Source organism: Charadrius vociferus, unplaced genomic scaffold (genome assembly GCF_000708025.1).
Source record: "Charadrius vociferus isolate BGI_N301 unplaced genomic scaffold, ASM70802v2 scaffold210, whole genome shotgun sequence".
Classification (NCBI taxonomy): Eukaryota; Metazoa; Chordata; class Aves; order Charadriiformes; family Charadriidae; genus Charadrius; species Charadrius vociferus.
The window spans coordinates 949,869-969,220 of record NW_009646421.1 but is presented as its reverse complement, the minus strand read 5'-3'; the positions used below and the strand labels follow the sequence as shown (position 1 = coordinate 969,220).

Genomic DNA, 19,352 nt, shown 5'->3' with positions numbered 1-19,352 from the left:
GGCAAGGAAAAGGTTTTGTAAAATCTTCCATGTTTGCAGTTCTGTTAATACCCAACCTTTAAATGGCAGAAGTGATCAAACTAACTGAACTCAAAAATTATTGCCTGAGTTAGAGCAGTAATTCACTCTGGCCTGTAAGTAGTCTGTAACGATAGCTGTTGACATCTCTGAGTTGAAAGCTAAGGACACCTATTTTAACATTTTTAACTGTATTTTCACGTATGTGAAAACATTCTTTTTATTCTCTACCATAGAAGACACGTAAAAAGTAGACATACAGGAGGAGCTGTCAAATTTCAGGTTGACATTTTATGTAGGGGTTTAATTTCATAGGACTTGGTAAGTGTTAGAACTCAGTTTACCAAAATACATCCGCCGGCTGCCATCTCTTGAAATGCTGGATTGGAAATTCATGCAGAAAGCTGTTTCTGAATCTGACTCTGCCATTCACCCGAGTGATAATTTTTTGGCAAGTCACTTCACAACACTTGTGTCTACGTTTTTCCTTCATACATGCTTTGAATCTCTACTCTGTCGAACAGGAGACGTTTCTGATTATGCATATTTTTTGTACCTGACAAGTTGGGCTATAGTGTCATTTCAGGGCTAAGGATTTAGAAAGGGAAAAGATTGAAGAAATAAATTCTTGCGTGATCTGCAGAAAGGCTAGAGAAGAGGTCGATCGAGTTCAAAAATTTACCTAATGCCAATTAAGAGCATTCTTCTGCAGAGCCTTGATTTTTTTTTTTTTAATATGCAAAAATAATAGTCATTTGTTAGAGTGACCAGTGAGATACATGGATGCTATTAATTGCTTAAGTATAATGGTACTACGGGTATTCTATAGATAGATGTGCAACTTCATTCCTGCAGAGCTCAATCAAAGATGTAATGGAGTGCTGTCATTTAAGTTGTGAGTTTGGGCACTAAAGGAGATTTTTTTTTTGTTGCTCCCTGTGGCAAATTATTCTTCAGAAAGTAAATTTATAAACATTAATTCAACCCAGTGATTGTGATTTTGTCATAATTTGTCATTCTTTACTTTGCAACCCACTTTTTAGATGGAATTTCAAATAATCAACACAGAAACATTGTTTCCTTTTTTGTTCATTTATTTTTTTTTTTTCCAGAAGGCCAACCAGAAGATAAATCTGAAAGCGGCAGCACTGGTGAGTGCGGACACTTTCTTTGAACCACTTAAGAAATTGCTTGTGGCTGCACCTTTTCAGTTTTACTTTTCAAGAAACTAGTAGATTAAAAAAAAAGGAGTATTTTTGTTTTATTTCTAGGGTAGAATATCATAAAATTGAAAAATGACTTCATAAACTGATTGTCTGCTGTAACCAAAAGCTTAAATTATTGATATTTTTTATTAAAATGAAGGGGTAAAAATTATGAGGGATAGTTTTAGAAATGTCATGTTCTTTTGAATGTTATTTTTTTTTCCTCAAATCTTGGTTTGGGTTTTTTTTTTTAGTTTCATTGTCTGTATGTTTTAGTTTGAATTCTTTCCTCTTGATTGGAAAGTTTCTAGCAAATTTCCAAATCTTTTGTTATTTGATTTTAATTGTATAGACTAAGCAGTCAGAAAAATAGTGTTCTAGTATTGTACTTTCTTCAGTTTTTCTAATGAAAAAATCTTTCTTCTGGAAGAGTTATAAATGGTTAGTTCACTGATATTACCTATCAGTTACATATTAGTCAGTCCAATGGTGTCTTAAGTACAGTTAGAAATTCTAAGGGGGCTTCTCAAACTGCAATTGCTATAATGAAAATGTTGGGCTTTTTTACACATTTCAGAGTACTAAATAGAAATAATTGCCCTTCAATGAGTATTTTTTTTGTGTGAAATGGGCAACGTGCTTCTAAAAGATAGATTCCTAAGGCCACCTGATATCCTAAAGATTTTATTTCCAGTCCAAGCTAGTCTGCGCAGGCTTCCTTTACAGTCACAGAAGGAGATGATTCCGTAAAGTCGTATTCTAACATACGTGTGTGGAATTCCCCAGCCACTCGAGCACAGCTCTCTTGAGGCTATACGTTCCTAGCCTGCTCCCTTCTCTGCTTTTAAAGCCTTTCACAGAATCACAGAATTTTCAGAGTTGGAAGGGACCTCTAGAGATCATCTAGTCCAACTCCCCTGCTAAAGCAGGATTGCCTAGAGCACATTACTCAGGACTGCATCCAGGCGGGTTTTGAAAATCTCCAGAGAAGGGGACTCCACAACCTCCCTGGGCAGCCTGTGCCACTGCTCTGTCACCCCAACTGTAAAGAAGTTTTTCTGTGTGTTGGAACGGAACTTCCTATGTTCCAACTTGTGCCCATTGTCCCTCGTCCTCTCACTGGGAACCACCGAGAAGAGTGTGGCTCCACCCTCCTTCAACCCACCCTTTAGATATTTGTAAGCAATAATAAGGTCTCCCCTCAGCCTTCTCTTCTCCAGGCTAAAGAGTCCCAGCTCTCTCAGCCTTTCCTCATAAGGGAGATGCTCCAATCCCTCAATCATCTTGGTTGCCCTTTGCTGGACTCTCTCCAGCAGTTCCCTGTCCCTCTTGAACTGGGGAGCCCAAAACTGGACACAGTATTCCAGTTGGGGCCTCACCAGTGCCGAGTAGAGGGGGAGAATGACCTCCCTTGACCTACTGGCCACACTCTTCCCTATGCAGCCTTACGTTACTGAAATTCCCAGATGGGTACAGAACAGCAGGAGAACTTTACAGTGTCAAGTAGTGTTTAATAAAAATCCCCTTTCCTGCTTTTATTAAAGAGATGTTTCAAAAATATCATTAACATACTACTGCAAATAAGTACCAATGTTAGCAAGAGCCTGCGAACCTGGGAAACTAGGCAAAGCTAATACAAAATATATAGACAAATCTCAGTCTTGTTAGTAGAGGGATTACCTCTGATGCACGCAGATTAAATACTATTGGGACTGGGCTGGCAGTCATAAGTGGTAATGGCAGAGATAGTAGATGGACTGGAAAGAGTCTCATGCCCCTGCCTTTGTTCAAAAGCAATTCCTAAACATAAGACTAATGCTAGTGGGTTTTCAAAATGTTGTCTTGAAAGTAATTTTTCAGACACTTTAACATGGAGATGTCTGTTTATTCTAATATTTGACTTTTATTTGAATTGCATTTCAGCATCAAATGTTGTCAAAAGTGTATACTTTGTGTCTGACTAGGAGTAGGGTTTGGGTTTTGTTTGTTGTAGGAGGGAATTCTTTGTGATATTGAGATGCCTTTTATTACACTGGCTTAAGCATGTCCAAAGCCCAATGTTAGAAATGTTATAGTCTGTAGACTTCTACTGAATTCAAGGTGTGTTTTATAGCTTGCAGTTTTTCTCAGTTACTTGTTAAAACCTGTTCACTCTGATTATACCTTAATTGTGGTGCAGGTTTAAGGTTATGAAAGGCTACTTTCTAGAGATTAGCATTTTATACCACTTGAAAACTGAGACTGGCTGTTGTACGATGTTGCATGTAAAGCAGATCTTGAGAGTTTAACTGCTGAAATGAATCAGAATTTTGATACTTACATTGCATTTCTCGATGTTCTTTACTTGTAGGGATGCACCCTCGGTTTTGCTCGGCTCTTGGGTTTTTTATTCTGTTTCGGTCTGTGTTTGAATGATTGAATTGTCTGCTCTTCGCTCTTGGTGTCTTTCTCCTTCCTCGTTCTGCAAATATTGTGTAAGATGGCCACGTGTTTAGTTGTTTGGATTTTTGCTTCAGTCAGAAGAATGAGTTACTGTATGTTGTGAGCTGTTGAAATACACTGACAAGTGCTAAACCCGTGTGAATGAATCAAGCTGGTTGTGGATTCTGTTTCTGAGTGGTGCTGGTTGGTTACACCGGGGCATTTAAAGGAGGAGTCTCAGCCATCAGTGGTGCTTATTTGCTTATTCACTTTTTTTTTTCAAAATCATCGTGGAACTCAGATGGCATTTTCCAAACTACATCTCAAGTAATTCAGGTTATTGAGTGCTCCATTTTGCTGTTGATCTGCTTTATCTTGAGTTACAATAAGTACTTTTGAGGCAAAGACAATGTCTTTTATGTATTTATGTGGCATTTTACCATAACAAGACCCTAATGAATGCTTTTAGGTATTACTGTAATAAAAATATGTGAGGTGTATTTGTAGTTAGAAAGTTAATAAAGGAAATGAATGAGACAACATTCAGAAATACTTTGACTTATGTCCTTAAAAATCTCCCCCCCATTTTTACATTGGCAGGGTACTGTCAGTCTTCAGAATTTATGTCCTACAGTGTTAATCATATATGACATTTTTAATCACATTTATTGATGGGTCAGTTGTAAACCACTTGCCAAAAGGCAAGGTGTTACCAGTGTTCCCAATCTGCTAGATACTATTTGGAGGGAGACAAGTGGTCAGACCAAAGATCATCTAGCTGGTGTCCTGTCCTCACTGGTGACCAATTGCAGATGCCTTGAGAAGTGTATAAGAACAACACAGCAGCATAGTAGTACCTCTCCAAAATAATTCTTCCAGCCTTTAATGATTCACAGCTCAGAGAGATCCAGACACAGATGTGATGGTGTTTTATTTAACAGACCATCATGGATTTTCTTTCTGTGAAGTATCCCTGTTGGGTTTTAAGCCCATGTAAACCTTTAGTGTTCATAACATCTTGAATGATGCTATGGTTACAGTCAAAATATTTAGGAGTTAAGGCATACCCGAAACAAGTTTACCTAAACTAAATTTGGGCTCCTTTTGCATATGCATTTTGGTAATTTTAGATCACTTTTTCCATACAAAAGCCCTATTTGATTAGTGCATGTGATAAACAGTGCTCAGGGATTCAACCAATGTCATGTAGTGCCTGAAGGCTGCTTTCTGTTAAATGTGAAAGGGGTGTAGCAAATTACACACTCAGCTAAAGGAAAAGAGAAATGAGAACTGGCTCTTCTTGTTCCTGTATGATGCTGAGCAAGCGATGCAAACCCAAATATCTGTATGTTGCCCCTGTTTGCTTATGGCTTTGCTTGCACCTACCTGTAAGTGCTGTTGTGGTTACAGAAGCTGTGAAAATCAAGCATTTCTGCCAGTTAAAGTGTGACCTTCCTGCCTTCCCCCAGATAAAAAATACCCAGAAGCTGCTGCCATGAGCCTTTGTAGTCTGTTGAGAATGATATGGTAAAGAAATGCGTTCTCATGTAAGAGCAAATGTAATTAGATACTGTCCTTGTGGAAGTGTATTAAATGAAAGTTGCATGGGCAGCAATTGATTATAATGTTGCCTAAGCTTTGAGGAAGTAGTTTTGAAAGCGCAGTATTGCTTTTTTGGGGGGGCTATGTATCAGCTCTGTACACAAACTACAGATGCATCTTTTTAATCAAGAATGTGTACGTCAGGGAGTGTTAACGTGTAACCTGCTAGTTGAAATTCCTGAACCTACTTCAAGTCAATTGAAGTCCTGTTGTATCCAAATTCCAGCTCTTAAAGTCTTGAAGTTTATAGCAAATAGCAGCCTTCAGTACTTAGCATGCTTTAGGACAAGGTGTTAGTCATCTCTCAACCTGCCAGTGAGTAATACAAATGACTTCTAGCGAAGGGAGAGGCACTATTGGGACCATTTCTGATTTGACTTTGTGTAAGAGGAATAAATAATCTGAGTTGCTGCAGACAATATAGCGTGAACCTAGTACTAAAATTTTGCCAATTGTGAAGGTACATGTTTGACAGCAGACACAAATATACAACACTTGAATTGTCCATAGATCACACTTGCTTCATTTTTTGATGTTGCAATAAAAAAAAAATCAGGTGTTGATTATACATATGTTGGAATATTTGAAATTCAGTGTAAGCACTTTGATAAACACTGAACTACATGCGGTAAAATCAGCAAGTTTTTGTTAAAGGCACAGAGTTCTTATGACACAGAACTGTATAAAGATGCTAAATGCACAATTGATTTCATCCACTTTAAAGCACTTAACATATATTAATTATACTGCAAAAGTTAAATTCTAACTGAGTTCTTATGACACAGAACTGTATAAAGATGCTAAATGCACAATTGATTTCATCCACTTTAAAGCACTTAACATATTAATTATACTGCAAAAGTTAAATTCTAACTGAAAAATTATCATCATGAGGAATAAAATAGTGATTTGTAATTTAAATACTAGCTCAAAGCTCAGTGCTGCGGATAACTTAGTTATGGAATCTGCCATTTTCAAGCCACAGAAACAGTTTTTTTGTCTTGAAAATATAACTGGTTTGGTTGGTAGAAAAATGCAACAAAACTTAAAATACAAGCTTCCCATCAGTTTTCCAGGAGCCATAATCAGTAATGAAACTGCATTTATATCTGTTCAGACACACAAAGAAGCAACTATTCCTGCTTTAAGGTATATGTGGTCAAAGTCTATTATACTGGTGATAGTAAATATTGTGGAGAATCAGGAAAGATGCATTGGTAGAACAACAAAAAGGACATTGATTTAATGTAGGTCAACATTAACTGGAGTTAATTTTTTTAAGAATTTGCATAATTGGCCGCAGTGTCCTTAGCGTCTGGCTATTTATTTTAGTATACTGTATGAATATTCTAATATTTATGTTTGCCTGAGCAGCACTGATGTATTTATTGTCATACAGTCTCTATCCCGAGAACAGAACCTGATACAAAACAGCGGGAGTTAATCCCACGAGTCTGTTCTGTCCTTCAGCCATGTCCATGTGCAGCTCGTTGAAGTGTTGCACTAAGAACAAGCATGCTTTTGGCTCGTATCAGAGTTCTTGGTCATCCCTTCTGACTCTCGAGAAATCCCAGGAATTTCAGCCGTGCCTGGCATCGCAGATCGTGACTCTACAAATTGTGTTTGTCTTCTGTGAGGGATTTTGCTGATTACTGCAGTTCACCCACCTACCAGCACGATCACATTTGATGGGTTCAGACCTTTGCAGTATTGCAAATTAGAGCCTTGAATGGTGGATCAAAGGGGCAGAGGGAGATCAAATGCTTTTCTCCCTTGGCCAGTATGAGAGTGGTGTGTAGCAGATGTAAAGCTAGCAGGAGGTAGTTTCAAAGTAAATAAAAAGAGGTGGTTCTGCACTCAGAATGTAATTGAGCTATTGAATTCCTTGCCAGAAGATGGGGATGTGAAGGTGGTATTTGCTAAAGGCTTACATGACCTCGCAGGAGACCAAAGAGGTATGTGAAAGAAAATCCACCAAAGGGTACAAAGATTGAGAGGACATCTAATTTAAGAGACGCTAAGGCACAAAAAAATGGTGGGCACTGGGATGTGTACCCAGTAGGATAATCATACATGTCTGCTCTGCCCTTAGGCTTCTTCATGGATATCTGCTTTTGGCCACTTTGCTGGAGTCATGATGCTGAGCACAGCAGACCTTTGGCCTGATCCAGTACTGTTCCCCTCAGGCCCTGCTTTTTTCTTCCCTCCCCTATTTCTGTACTCTTGTTACACAGCTTGTTACACAGCATCAGGGATAGTTGAAGTTTCTTCTTTTTAACCGTGTGAGTAACTTTTGAGGGGGAAGGCAATGAAGGCAAAGGCAAGAGCAGCTTTTCTAAGGTTGTGTGTTACCTCTGCCTTTGCTAACTGCAGCTGTGAGAGCACTGGAGCCTGCAGCACAGTAGGACCTGAGCTTTCTGTGTGCTTTGAGTCTGGAAACAGTCTAGCAGAGCTCATTTGATGCTTTTCCTGAGCTATAAGGCATTTCCAGCCCCAGCATCTTGCCAGCAGCTGTGGTGATACAGGAGCAGGAACAGCGTGTAGCTGTGCTGCAGCATATTGTCTTACTCATGCAGGTTGTCTCAGGGATTTCTGCGCTGTACCTTGTGGGCAAACCCTAAAATCATCATCTGTGCGTGGCGGAAAAGTCTTATAGAGGTGGACTTTTATCATCATATGAGAAGGTATAAAATAGCCTACATGTTAGATTTCTGCCGTGGTAGGAAAGATCATTATTTGCTGTTCATTTTAGAAAATGTGTTGGAAATATCGCAAGACCTGGCAATGCTGCTGGCCTTAGATAAAGTTAGTATTGATAAGACTCCTAACCTGAGAGTACCTTTTTCTCTGTTTAGCTGATTCTTATCAGCCTGGCTTGCAGGACCTTTAATTTGTCTCCTCCGAGATTACCAGTTTCATCATTGAGAAAATGTACTGCCTTATCCCTAATACTTGCCAAAGGCTTTATTTAAGTGGTAGAGAGGCAATAAATGATTGGGTTTGGTGTTACAATTGCTTGTTCTGTTTACGTTTTTTGATGCTTAGCCTGTTCATTGCTAGTTTGTTTGCTTAATTTTTTCTTCCTAATTGAGAGTCTGTACCCACCTCTGACCTGTTCTTTTTTTTCTTCATCTGTTCACTATGGTACAAAATCAGGAACCTCCTTTGAGATAACAAGGAGCTTTCTGTGGAGCTGCAGCAGTAGATTTGTAGTTCAAGGTTTTCTGTTAACAAATTTTAGAAAAAGTGAATTCCTCTGACTTCTGTTGCAAAAAAGAAAATTGCCTTTGAAACCTGACATATGAAAATCCAAAAAAGAATATTTTTTAGTTTTTTTTAAAAATTATTTAGTAATTTCAGGATAAGTAGATGTTACTTGTGTTGTACAACGTTGATACTGCACTTTGTGGGCATCTGCCTTCTCAATAAACCCACGGTCCTCAGATGATTGTCACTGGCACAGAGTCCCTCAGCCCTTCTCTTCATCTCCTAATGCTCAGAAGATGCTGCTCTCTCCCCTTCCTTGCTGCTCGGGGAGTCCAACACTGCAAGCTTCCCGAGCATCAGGCCCACAGCTCTAGCAAGCCCCTTCGATCCTCATCTTCCTGGGGCGTTTCCCTAGCGAGCAGCCTTGGGCTTTTAAATCCGAATTCTCATCTCCTTGGTGTGCTCCTGCGGCATGTGAAGTGCCACCCCCTTACACAGGACGTGAGCAAGAAAATTTCCCTTCAGGAGATGTGAGCAAGAAAACCTGCTGCCTCCTTTTGACCAGGCTTTCCGTTCCTGGAACAAAGCTGCTGTTGAAAGCTTGGGGTGGGGTGGTGTCAAAGGCAAAAAAAGATGTATCCTGGGAAAGCGTAGAGATCTAGTTTTTCAGGTAACTGAAATAATGCTTGGGGTGGAACTCGTGGAATCCCCCTTTAAAGTCCAGAAAGACAGTGGGTTTCCTGAACTCTCTATAAACCAAGGTTAACGTCCCGTGAAGTTACACCACCAGTAAAAAAGGCAATACTGTAGTTGTTTTTAGCAGTATCAGAAGTTTACAGACCTTCAGAATGGCTCAATTTATAAGTCATCTTCTAACTACTTGGTTTTGAAACCTTACCGTGTTGAACTTGCATGTCATCATGTCCTAATAGTGTTTTAAATGAGTAGCTGCTGTTTACAGCTATAATTACTGTACCAGCTTTGTGAGCGGTTTTGTTTCTGAAGTGGCAGAGCAGTATTCTTTTCTGAAGCTTAAAATGAACAAACGTGGTGTTAAATGATAATGGCAATGATGTTAAACTGTTACCAGCGCAGATAGAAACAGCTCTTTGGGAGACTGTTGCTTTAGCTGTGTGTGGTACTCCTACTACACACATTTTTAGGAAAAGAAATCAACCATCTAGATCTACTTTCTTTCAGAAGGAAAGGCAATTGCGTTATCTTTTTCCAAGTGCTTGCTCATCTGCGTTCCTCAGGTGTCATCATACATGTCCCTCCTGCCTTCCCCAGTCCTTAACGCACTTCTTGTTTTCTGGGATTTTATTGTGAACGATAGTGATTTATAGAGGCCGTATTTTGAGACAATGTTCTTTGTGATATACCAGTACATAGGACTTACAGAATGTCTAATTCAAAAGTAATTAAAAACCATAATGACAATTTTCTGATCTTAAATTTCTCGTGCCTTACAATTGCTTTTGTTTCAACCTGGTAAATTATGCAAGCCTGTCTCTTCATATGAAAATATCTTCAGGTTTTTAACTAGTAGTCACTCTCCTGCCAATCTAAGAATTTCTGCCCCATGTTGCAGGACAGGAGACAAAATTAAGGTTAGGCAATAGTTATTTAGCAAAGATGAAATAATTCTGGCCTAAGAAAATATTTTGTTATAGACCTAAGTTAACTCACCTCCTTCGTGCCCAGTCCTGATTCACCAGTCAAGAGAATTGGGGCAACATGACCCTTCTACCCAAATAAATTAATGGATGAGGTACTGTTGTTATTAAATTGGAATATTTGTTGCCTGCTTTTATTCTGCTTGTATACTAAAGGGGAAAGAAGGAGCAAGATAATTTTCTTAGGCTGTTCTCATCTTCTTCAATGGAAACCTTGTAATGCTTTTAAGTAATAGGTGAAAATAACAATGCCGCTGATTGCTGCAAATGATGCTGTAGGTTTTTTTCCCCTTTAGGGTCTAGAGAAATATTACCTACTGCAGAAGAAAAGTGACCAGTTGTCCCTTACACAGTGGTAATAGGTACAAATGCAAAAAAAAAAAGACAATTAAAAATAACACGAGTGTTTGAAAACATCAATAGTGCAATTACGATGCTGTGAAGCACTGGTCAATGGGTGAGAAGGTACTGAAGGTGTGGAGTTGGAGCTGTAATTTGACCTTGTTGTGCAACCTGAGTATTTCACGGCATTAGGGCTACCTCCAGAAACCACATCTGGCTCTGGAAGTCATTGGGCACGAAGCAGCTGGAGACTGAGGAAATACTTCAAGGGAGCATTGTATATGTTTTTTCTGGTTTTATATTCTTTCCTAGGCATCCCTACCAAAGCCCTACAGCCCGCCTGGTGAAAGGAAAGGGTATGGGGAAAGAAAAATGAAAAGTAGTTGTATAGTGGTGAGGGGAACAGGATAAAAGGAAGGATGTAAGGGTCAAAGGATCAAAAATGGAAATTCTGCCCAGAGATGGGAAGGATCAGGGGATGGAAATAGTTTACAGTCACCAGGGGACATTGGGCTAGACAGACCTTAGTCTGACGTAGTGCAGCCACTCTTGGGTTTTGTCCTTATGTAGAAATAAACCACATAGTTGGTACCTATGCCAGTGTACCACCAAGTGTGATAAAAGAGCCCTTGGCTTCTCCTCCACCGATGGAAAAGGTAGGCGTCCAAGTCTAGGTATTTTGATCAATTTGGCAGCTATATATTTTTTTTTTCATGAGCAGTCATTCAAAGGGGAAAGGATGTTCTTTTTGCAATGTATGGGGGTCAGTCCTGCCTTCAACTTCCTCTGTTCTTTCTGCTTGGTGGCACCTTTTCTCACCCAAGAATATGGGCGGGAAGGCAAGTGGAGCTGACCAAGCCTGGGAGCAGGTTAAGTGCGTCCTTGGGAAGGGGGAGGAAGTTCCTTTTTACTCCTACCTGAGAAACTGAAGATCATCAGAGAAATTATGGAAATTGTCGTTCATTCCTGATACTTGTAGGACTGTTCTGATAAGGTCATTGTGATCAAAGTCTTAATGAGAGAAAGATGAGTAGAAATACTTTGCATGCACATCATGTTCTAACTAATGTTAGAATCATAGAATGGTTTAGGTTGGAAAGGACCTTGAAGATCATCAAGTTCCAACCCCCCTGCCATGGGCAGGGACACCTCCCACTAGACCAGGTTGCCCAAGGCCACGTCCATCCTGGCCTTGAACACCTCCAGGGATGGGGCCTCAGTTGTTAGAACAACTGTTAGTATTTCTGACTTAAACACTTGATTTTTCAGCTTTCTCATTTTCATAGTGGTATTAAATATGAAATTTCCGATCTTAAAAGAAAAGACAAAAAAGGTAACTGATGTATAACTGGCTACCTTTTCTGGCACACCAGAAAAAAAGAAATGTGGTGGAACACAAGTATTCACCTGAGTGACTGAACAAATGCAAAATATATTTATGTTATTTTTAGTATGTTTATGGAGTAAAAAGGAAACATTATTCACAGTATGGAGATTTTATGCGGTCATTTTGTTCATATACCAAAACAAGACAGCCCCAAACCCTGGTTTGAAAAATTATTCAAGTTTATAACAAGTTTGAAGTGTCTGATTGTAGCTGATATGGCGTGATTCAACATAGTTGTGGATTTGTTCAGCGTGAACAGGGAAGAGAATGAATTTTTTACCCCCATCTTCCTTCTGTTTCTGCTGTGTGAATCAAACAGATGAGTGAGGTGCCTTCGATGAGAGATGGCATGTAAAAATTTCAAATCCTGACACTTGTAGAAATGCATGAGTGCTCATGAAAATGCGAAAAGAAGACAAGATTGAAGTTAGTGTTACAGCAGATGACTTTACATGTATGCCATAGATGTCAGTGTTATTTACACAGAAATAAAAAAAAATATGCAGTGAAAAGTGTGTAATGTAATGAATCATTGAGTTTTAAATCAAAGAAAAAACAACAGAGGAGTTTATTTTTACTAGTGATTGGAGATGTACATTTTTAACTTAAAAAAAAAAAAAAAGGAGTTTCAAGTGCTCTTTCTGTTTTGTAGGTTAAGAGGGAAGTAGGTATTCTGAACCAAAGGCCTGGCAAGTAAAATCTTCCTAGTAAATCTTTTAAGAACAGCTATAGAATATTCTTAGAAGATATTTCAAGTGGTTTGAATTTTACCTGGGATCACCAGCTTGTGAATAGCTTATATTCCAAAAGTATTTTCTGCAATAAATGCAGAGCCATCAAATTCTCTACTGCATTTTCATGAGTGAAGTCATGCTACGATGAAAAACTGGTGCTGCTTTCTGATACTAAAGCGCTAATGATTCCTTGATGTTTGGCATCCTAAGAGCCCAACTGAAAGGCGAGCAACCACAATATATTTTAATTACCGTGTAAGTATATTAATTGTTTGAAATCAAAATTGATTTTTGCTATTTGTCTTTTTTCTTTTCCACTGCAATGACATTTTAAATATCAATCAAAGTTCCATTACAAGTGAAGGTTATAACCAAAAGCATTTAAGTGAAAATGGATGATTTGACATCCTAGGAGCAACAGCCTCCTCCAGACTTTGTGCTTATGCAGGCTGTGTATTTGACAGCACTTGAGAGCATGCTTCTTTAAAACTTGTAGATTAGTTATGGCCTTTTTTAGATTGTCTTGTCACTTTTTCTTGCTCGTGTAGAGAATTGCGTCCACAAAGGGCTTTTAATGTAATTGTTCTGTGTGATGTTGTTTCTAGTTCTTGTCCTAGAAGCTCAGCAGGATTTTGGATATCTTTTAGGGGAACTTTCAAATTTACTTTGCATGGAAGTCTGAGAGACTCTTGTATGTACAAGATTAGTGGTTAATGAGATTTTTTTTGAAGATATTTGAAAATAACTTGAGGGGGAAAGGATGGAGGATGACATGCTGTGATGGAGCTCTAGTCGGTATGGCCTATGAGTGTAAAATAAGTGTGTAAAGAATTTTATTTTACTATAGATGTTTTGTTTGTAGATAGTTAATGTATTTGGATAAACTCAGAGAAGTTTTGGGATACATGAACAGTTCTTCAGCTTGGATGTCTGAAAAGAACATCCCAGTAGTACTAAGGATGGATTTGTTCTGTCTAAAATCTGAAAGAAAACTGTTCTCAGCCTGTCTTGTGTTAGCTGTTTTCCTCGGTTGTCACTTCTAGTATGGATTGTACTGCATTTTGTTGACATTCTTTGTATTTTTTTTTCTGTACAACATTGCTGTTTTGGGAAAGTTGAGAAACTACTTGGTGTTTTTTTCTTTTTTCAATAGCATTTTACTTGAATTTTGGGTTCATTTGAGCTGTGAATGATGGTTGGGTTCAATGATGGACAAAGCTTAAACTTAGAGTTAGTATAGCTTCTTTTTCCCTTTGGTGATGATTTTTCTGTCCACTTTTGCGGAGTGACTGGTTTGTAATGCTTGTGGTTAAATTAGTTACAGTTGTTCCACAGAAGCTATTAAAAATTTGTTTAAAATATAAATGAAAAGATTTGATAAATAGTGGAGGTGAGGGTAAAGGAGGTATTTGTTCCGTTACTTAGAGTGATGCATTTTAAATGCCAGCAGGTGGTCTATTCAAAACTAATAGTACTAGTTGCTTTTAGTAAGCCATTGTGCAAAGCAAGGGCTATGTTGATTGCCTGTCCTTATGAGCACAAGTGATTCAGAGGAAATAGTGACTCTAGCATTGTAGGATGTCGTTACTGGACACCTGTTACATGAAACTTTGTCAAATATTTTTATTAGCCATTTGATACGTGTATATATATAATTAGAAAATCTAACATTCTGTGCAGATTCCACTCATTTCCCGTAATAGAACTAATCCCCTCGACATTATTTTGTTGGTTTACATGTTGTTGGCCATTTTTTAAATGTAGTAATACAGCTGTAAATTTGGTTTCAAGTGAGTTGAGAAATCATTTAACTTTAAAATCAAGTTGATTCATTTTAAACCCTCTTGCAATCTCGTTTTTTGCAAATTCAGTACAATAGATTACATTAACGAACACTCAAAATCATTTATTCCAGTTAAAATCCATTCTGAATTTGTTATAAGCAAAACATATTTTAAGCCTGCTTGTTATATGAAAATACTCTCACTGCTGTTCAGCAGAGCAGTTAGGTGTATGCATGTTAGTCATACAAGTACACAAAAATTCAGCTAGACTCTCTGGTTGAAAGACAGCGTTGAGAAAACACATATTACAAATAGCATAAAGCATTCGATCTGTGTTTACAATGTTTAGCAGGTAATTTTTATTAAATTCAGGCATAAAATTTTCATTCAGCTTAAGTAAGTCAGAGACGGATGTCATTATGAGATTTACATACCATTAGCTCACATCAATTGATTAGCAGCCGAGCTCCGTGGTACAAAGCTAGTTCGATACATTATTTGTGATGCCAGGAGGCTGCGGGTCAAGGAGGTTTACTGGCTGCATGCTCGTTTCCTTTGCCTTTGTGATTACTTGATAAAATGAAGTGCATCACTGTGAACAATTGACCCTTTCGAACAATCCAGACTCGTCAGCAGTCTAAATCCACATTTTAAAGCCATCATTATAGCCTCAAACTTAAGAGTTTCCAGGGTGCAGACAAAGGTGTTGTCCTCCTTCAGTACCAGCCGTGTACCGTTTTCAGACTTTATGAAGTACTTGAATTGAATGATATTTGAAGATACTGAAAACTCCTCTGGAAATCCGTCCAGCCTGCTTTTGGACACCAGTACAATTCTGGATTTTATTTTTGCAATGAAATCAGGAGCATTACAAAAGATTCTAAGTCCTTGTGAACGGTCGTGGCTGTCAGTTATTTCCAGGAAAGTAGTCTCTCGAGATGCTAGCTGTTCCTTCTCCCACCTTGATTTCACTGCATCCGAGAGTACCTTAAGCTGGAAAAAATCTGCTTCTTGTGCCAAAAGTTGATTTTCTCGAAACCCTTCCGGTAGAAGAAGTTCTCCATTTCGTAGGAAGTTGAGAATGTGTCTGAAAAGGAGTCCATCTCTGTCGATGAAGTAATGACCGTCTGCATCGAATGGGCACATTATTTTGCCATTTATGATCCCTTCAAGAAAAGAATCTGGATACTTGGTTAGTGTCTGTTTTTGTGTGATATATAGATAGCCACCAACATTCAGGGTAATCAGAGACGTTTTATAGTCCTTGTCTTGCTCAGAGCCTTCAGAGTTGCTTTGTTTTTCTTCACATTCCTTTTCTCTTCTGTTTATTTTCCTCTCCATTATTGAAGCTAGGACAAAGAGCCAGCTATCTTGCTGTGTTCTTGTCAGCTTGCAAAGAGATTTTTTTTTTTTTAAAAAGCACCTTTATTCAGCTCCGGCACGATGTTGGAATGGAAATGCTGCTAGCATTGCTCCGACTGTCAGCTCGGGTTTGCAGTAGGTGGCGTATCAGCTGTGTATGCAGGGAGATATCAGGAATATGACTGTAAAGGAGAATTTGCATTTAACTGTATAAGGGAAGAAGGGTATAACAACTGTTTGTCTCTTTCTTTCCTTTTACTCTAAGAAGTTTACATAGTTTTGGGGGTTATTCACATCACATGCTACTATTCTAAATGACACCTTATTTTTAATACTTTAAGATGTATTTGTAGTATCAGATGGCCAAATCACGTTTAGTGCTTATGGTGTTAAACAGATAGCTTCATTTATGTTTCAAGGATTTTAATTTTCGCAAAGCATGTTTTCACATTTTTTTTTGGTACCGATTACGGTAGCCGATGCACACCGCAGGACAACATTGAAAGGAAAGCTGTCCCTCTCTGTACTAAGTGGGTGTCGTCTATGGAGTGCATACACATACATATTCCTCGTTTATTGGACACGTGCGCAGTGGTAAGATGTTTTCACAGAAGATACTCTGGAAGTGATGCTGATGACTTGTTGGTCTGACTGGTTTAAGTTTGTGGTTAAAGCTTCCATTTGAAGTCGATGGGAGCATCCGCACCAACACAAGAACTGCAGCCTGATTAGGTTTTGCTTTTTGCCTTTCTCTGTGCCACAGATAAAAACTGTTTTAGAGAGATTTACTATTTATATCAGAGATGTTTTTTCAAGTCATCAAGGCTATCGAGCATCAGTTTGTTCTTTCTCGACAGCAACAACTCAGCTGCCCTGCGGAACAAAGGGTTAGTGTGCCTACAGATAGCTTTGAACATCACATAACATTATAGCTTAGCAACACTTGGGTACGGGGAGGGGGGAAACATCGGCAGAGCACACTTGAATCAAATGGCTGTCTTCTCTCCATGAATCTGTGCTTTGAGGCTTACTCTCCGTCGCCTCTTGGAAAAAGGTTTCCCCTTTAAACATTTGCAGCTTGGAGCAGGAAAGGGGAAGCTCTCCACGCATCTCCGTGTGGGTTTCCTCAGGGAGTGGGTGGGAGCTGCAGGATGCATTCCCCAGCACGGGCGGGAGCGAGCGCTTACCTTGGGCTGGACCTGGAGAGGAGGTCCCATCTTTTTCAAGATGTATTTTTCACTTTACAGGTAGATGTATCCTGCTTTGCCTGGTTAGCAGTGAAAAGTCAGATTATTCTTCCGTAAATTCTTCTGCTCTATATCTAAATATTCTTACTGCTCCTGCTATCTCTAAGGCTGTTTATCGATACTGTAGAGTCATCACTATAATATTTTATTAATTGATATCTGAATCTAGTAGAAATGAATGCACTTTTTTTTCACTTGCTATACTCCTTACCAGGTTATCCCTAGCACTGATACGCTATTTTTTTCTGCTGCTGTATGGGATATATTAAGCAGATATTATTCATTAGATTTGATTTATCAGGAATTAGTCATGGATTTACTTTTAACTCTTTCATGTAATTGATTCAGTGAAGGAGATTTCAACCAGTTTCTAGTTTTTAGACATTTAGAATTTTTCAAAATTAAGTCATTTCATAATTATTGAATGAATAATTGAGAAAATGAGTGAACCAAATAGTTTTAAGTATGACTTTTTTTTTTTTTTTGCCATTATAGGAACCTTCTGTTCAAATTCAGTTTATTGTCAAGTGGTGGAAAATACAGTTAATGTGCTTAGATAGTGCATAGCTGCAGTGTTGAACCATTTTAGTCGCTGTTAAACATTAAGAGAATGATTTCTGTGATGCTTTCATCTTAGACAGTGATCTTGAAATACTTTGAAGCTGAACTAGAAGTGTCCTGGCACAAGTCAGTAGGGATTTCCAAAGAGAGCTGGGATTCGTAGAAGATAGGAAATTTTTCATGGCCAGCTAAACTGTCTACATTTTAAGAGACAGGAGTTACAGAACAGTATCTGCTCACTTAGTTTTTCATGCTCATCATCTTCTCAATGTTCTAACACTTGCAGTTGAAATTTTCCACTTTTGTGAACGAGTAAGTATTCTTTGAAAGATCATGCAAAATCATTTTAGTGGTTTGTACGATAAAATATTCAAAATTGATTCGATGTGGAAAATATACTCTGTGGAGATCATGAATATTTACATTTAAACCTTTGAGACTTGAAAAATGTAGAGCTGCTGTAAAATTTTCATCACCACAAACCCATGTAACTTTACTTCACTGCGGCTGACAGTCATTTGTAACACAAAATTGGAGGCTGGCACATCTCTCTCAAAATTTTCCACTTTCTGGGCCGTACTACAAGACAACTTTTCAAAAGAGCCCTTGGTGATAACATATGGTATTGCAGTGCATGTAGTGAGGTAGGAAATATCTTAGTGGTTTCATACAACTCTGTTTTCTGAAGGTGTAGCTAGAAGAACTGGATTTCCTTTTCTCTGTCTTTTTGTCCATCTTCTGGAAGATCATCCAAAAGTTCATTTTAGTAAAGGTATACAAGTACTTCTTGCAATCAAGTCTAGAGACTTGGACAGCTCTCGTGCTCTGAGAGTCTGTGTGTTGTGCATAAGGTGCATAATAGCTAAGATGTTCCCGGTGTGTCCTGGCTCCTCTTTCTTCCCACTTGGATTAAGACAGAGCAACTTGCTGCTGTGTGCTTTCCCATGCCATGAGCAAACTGCCTCTGTTTCTGCCCTGTACAGCTGAAGTATCCTGCTTGCTGATGTTGGTAGCTAACAATCCTGAAATGGCTGTGGCTTCACAAATTGTTAGTGTCACCTGTTTGCTGGGATCGGCCGTGCAAGGGAGGAATAGCACTGGAATCCAGCAATTGCAAGGGTATTGTTTTGCTTCCAGATTAAGGCAGAAAATACACCAAGCACTCTATCGCACACGCACTTCAGAGCGGCTGTAGTAGTAGTACTTCATTTCCAAGTTACTCATCCTTTGGGCTTTACCAGGAGGGCAATCCACGGAGGATTTCAGTTTCTTCTCAGTCAGACAAGCCATCCTGGAGCCAGTGAAAATGCAGTGCTGGTGTCTTACCAGCTACGCAGGAAAACAAATCCAAGGAGGAGGGGGATAGGCATCTGTCCTGCATGTTTCCTTTTGGAAAATAACTTCACTCCTGCCCAACTTCCATTTTTCTCCTGAACCTCCTGGTCTAGAAGCTTGAGCCATGGATCTGAGCCAGGACTGGAGCATACCACAGGAAAGTTGGTGCTTTACCAATGGTTCAGCTTACTCACATGTCCAAACAGCATCAGCTTCGCTGAGAGTCTGCTGTCAGTGAAAATGACCTGGGTTACAGAAGACAGCTACTTTTATCTATTACAGTGCAAAAGGATATGAGGACAAATCTCAGCTATAAGAGGCAGAGAATTTTTTAAGTGTATTAGGAAGCTGTGCTAATGAAATCTGTTTGGGTTATCGAGGCAATTTGCTAGTCATTTAGTGTCATAACAGAAAATTGGCCAGGTTGTTGGACAATTAAACCATTCAATAGCTGCTATCTCGCAGTGTTGG

At 38.9% G+C, this 19,352-nt stretch overlaps 2 protein-coding genes across 2 annotated transcripts in view; one reads left to right on the top strand and one right to left on the bottom strand.

Annotated features, from left to right (window-relative positions):
* The window catches only part of GTF2F2 (general transcription factor IIF, polypeptide 2, 30kDa), a 101,856-nt gene that overhangs the window by 24,451 nt on the left and 58,053 nt on the right, over positions 1 to 19,352 (top strand). Inside the window, exon 5 of the mRNA XM_009881135.1 lies at positions 1,134 to 1,169. Within this exon, the coding sequence (XP_009879437.1) occupies positions 1,134 to 1,169 (36 nt within the window). The remainder of the gene's footprint in view (positions 1 to 1,133; positions 1,170 to 19,352) is intronic.
* Positions 14,483 to 15,881, bottom strand: KCTD4 (potassium channel tetramerization domain containing 4). The gene has a single exon (XM_009881029.1). It carries the CDS (start codon positions 15,715 to 15,717, stop codon positions 14,944 to 14,946), a length of 774 nt encoding a protein of 257 aa, XP_009879331.1. The 5' UTR covers positions 15,718 to 15,881; the 3' UTR covers positions 14,483 to 14,943.

Bases quoted from the DNA above. Each gene is read 5' to 3' on its own strand.
- KCTD4 (XM_009881029.1), bottom strand. From the start codon at position 15,717: ATGGAGAGGAAAATAAACAGAAGAGAAAAGGAATGTGAAGAAAAACAA.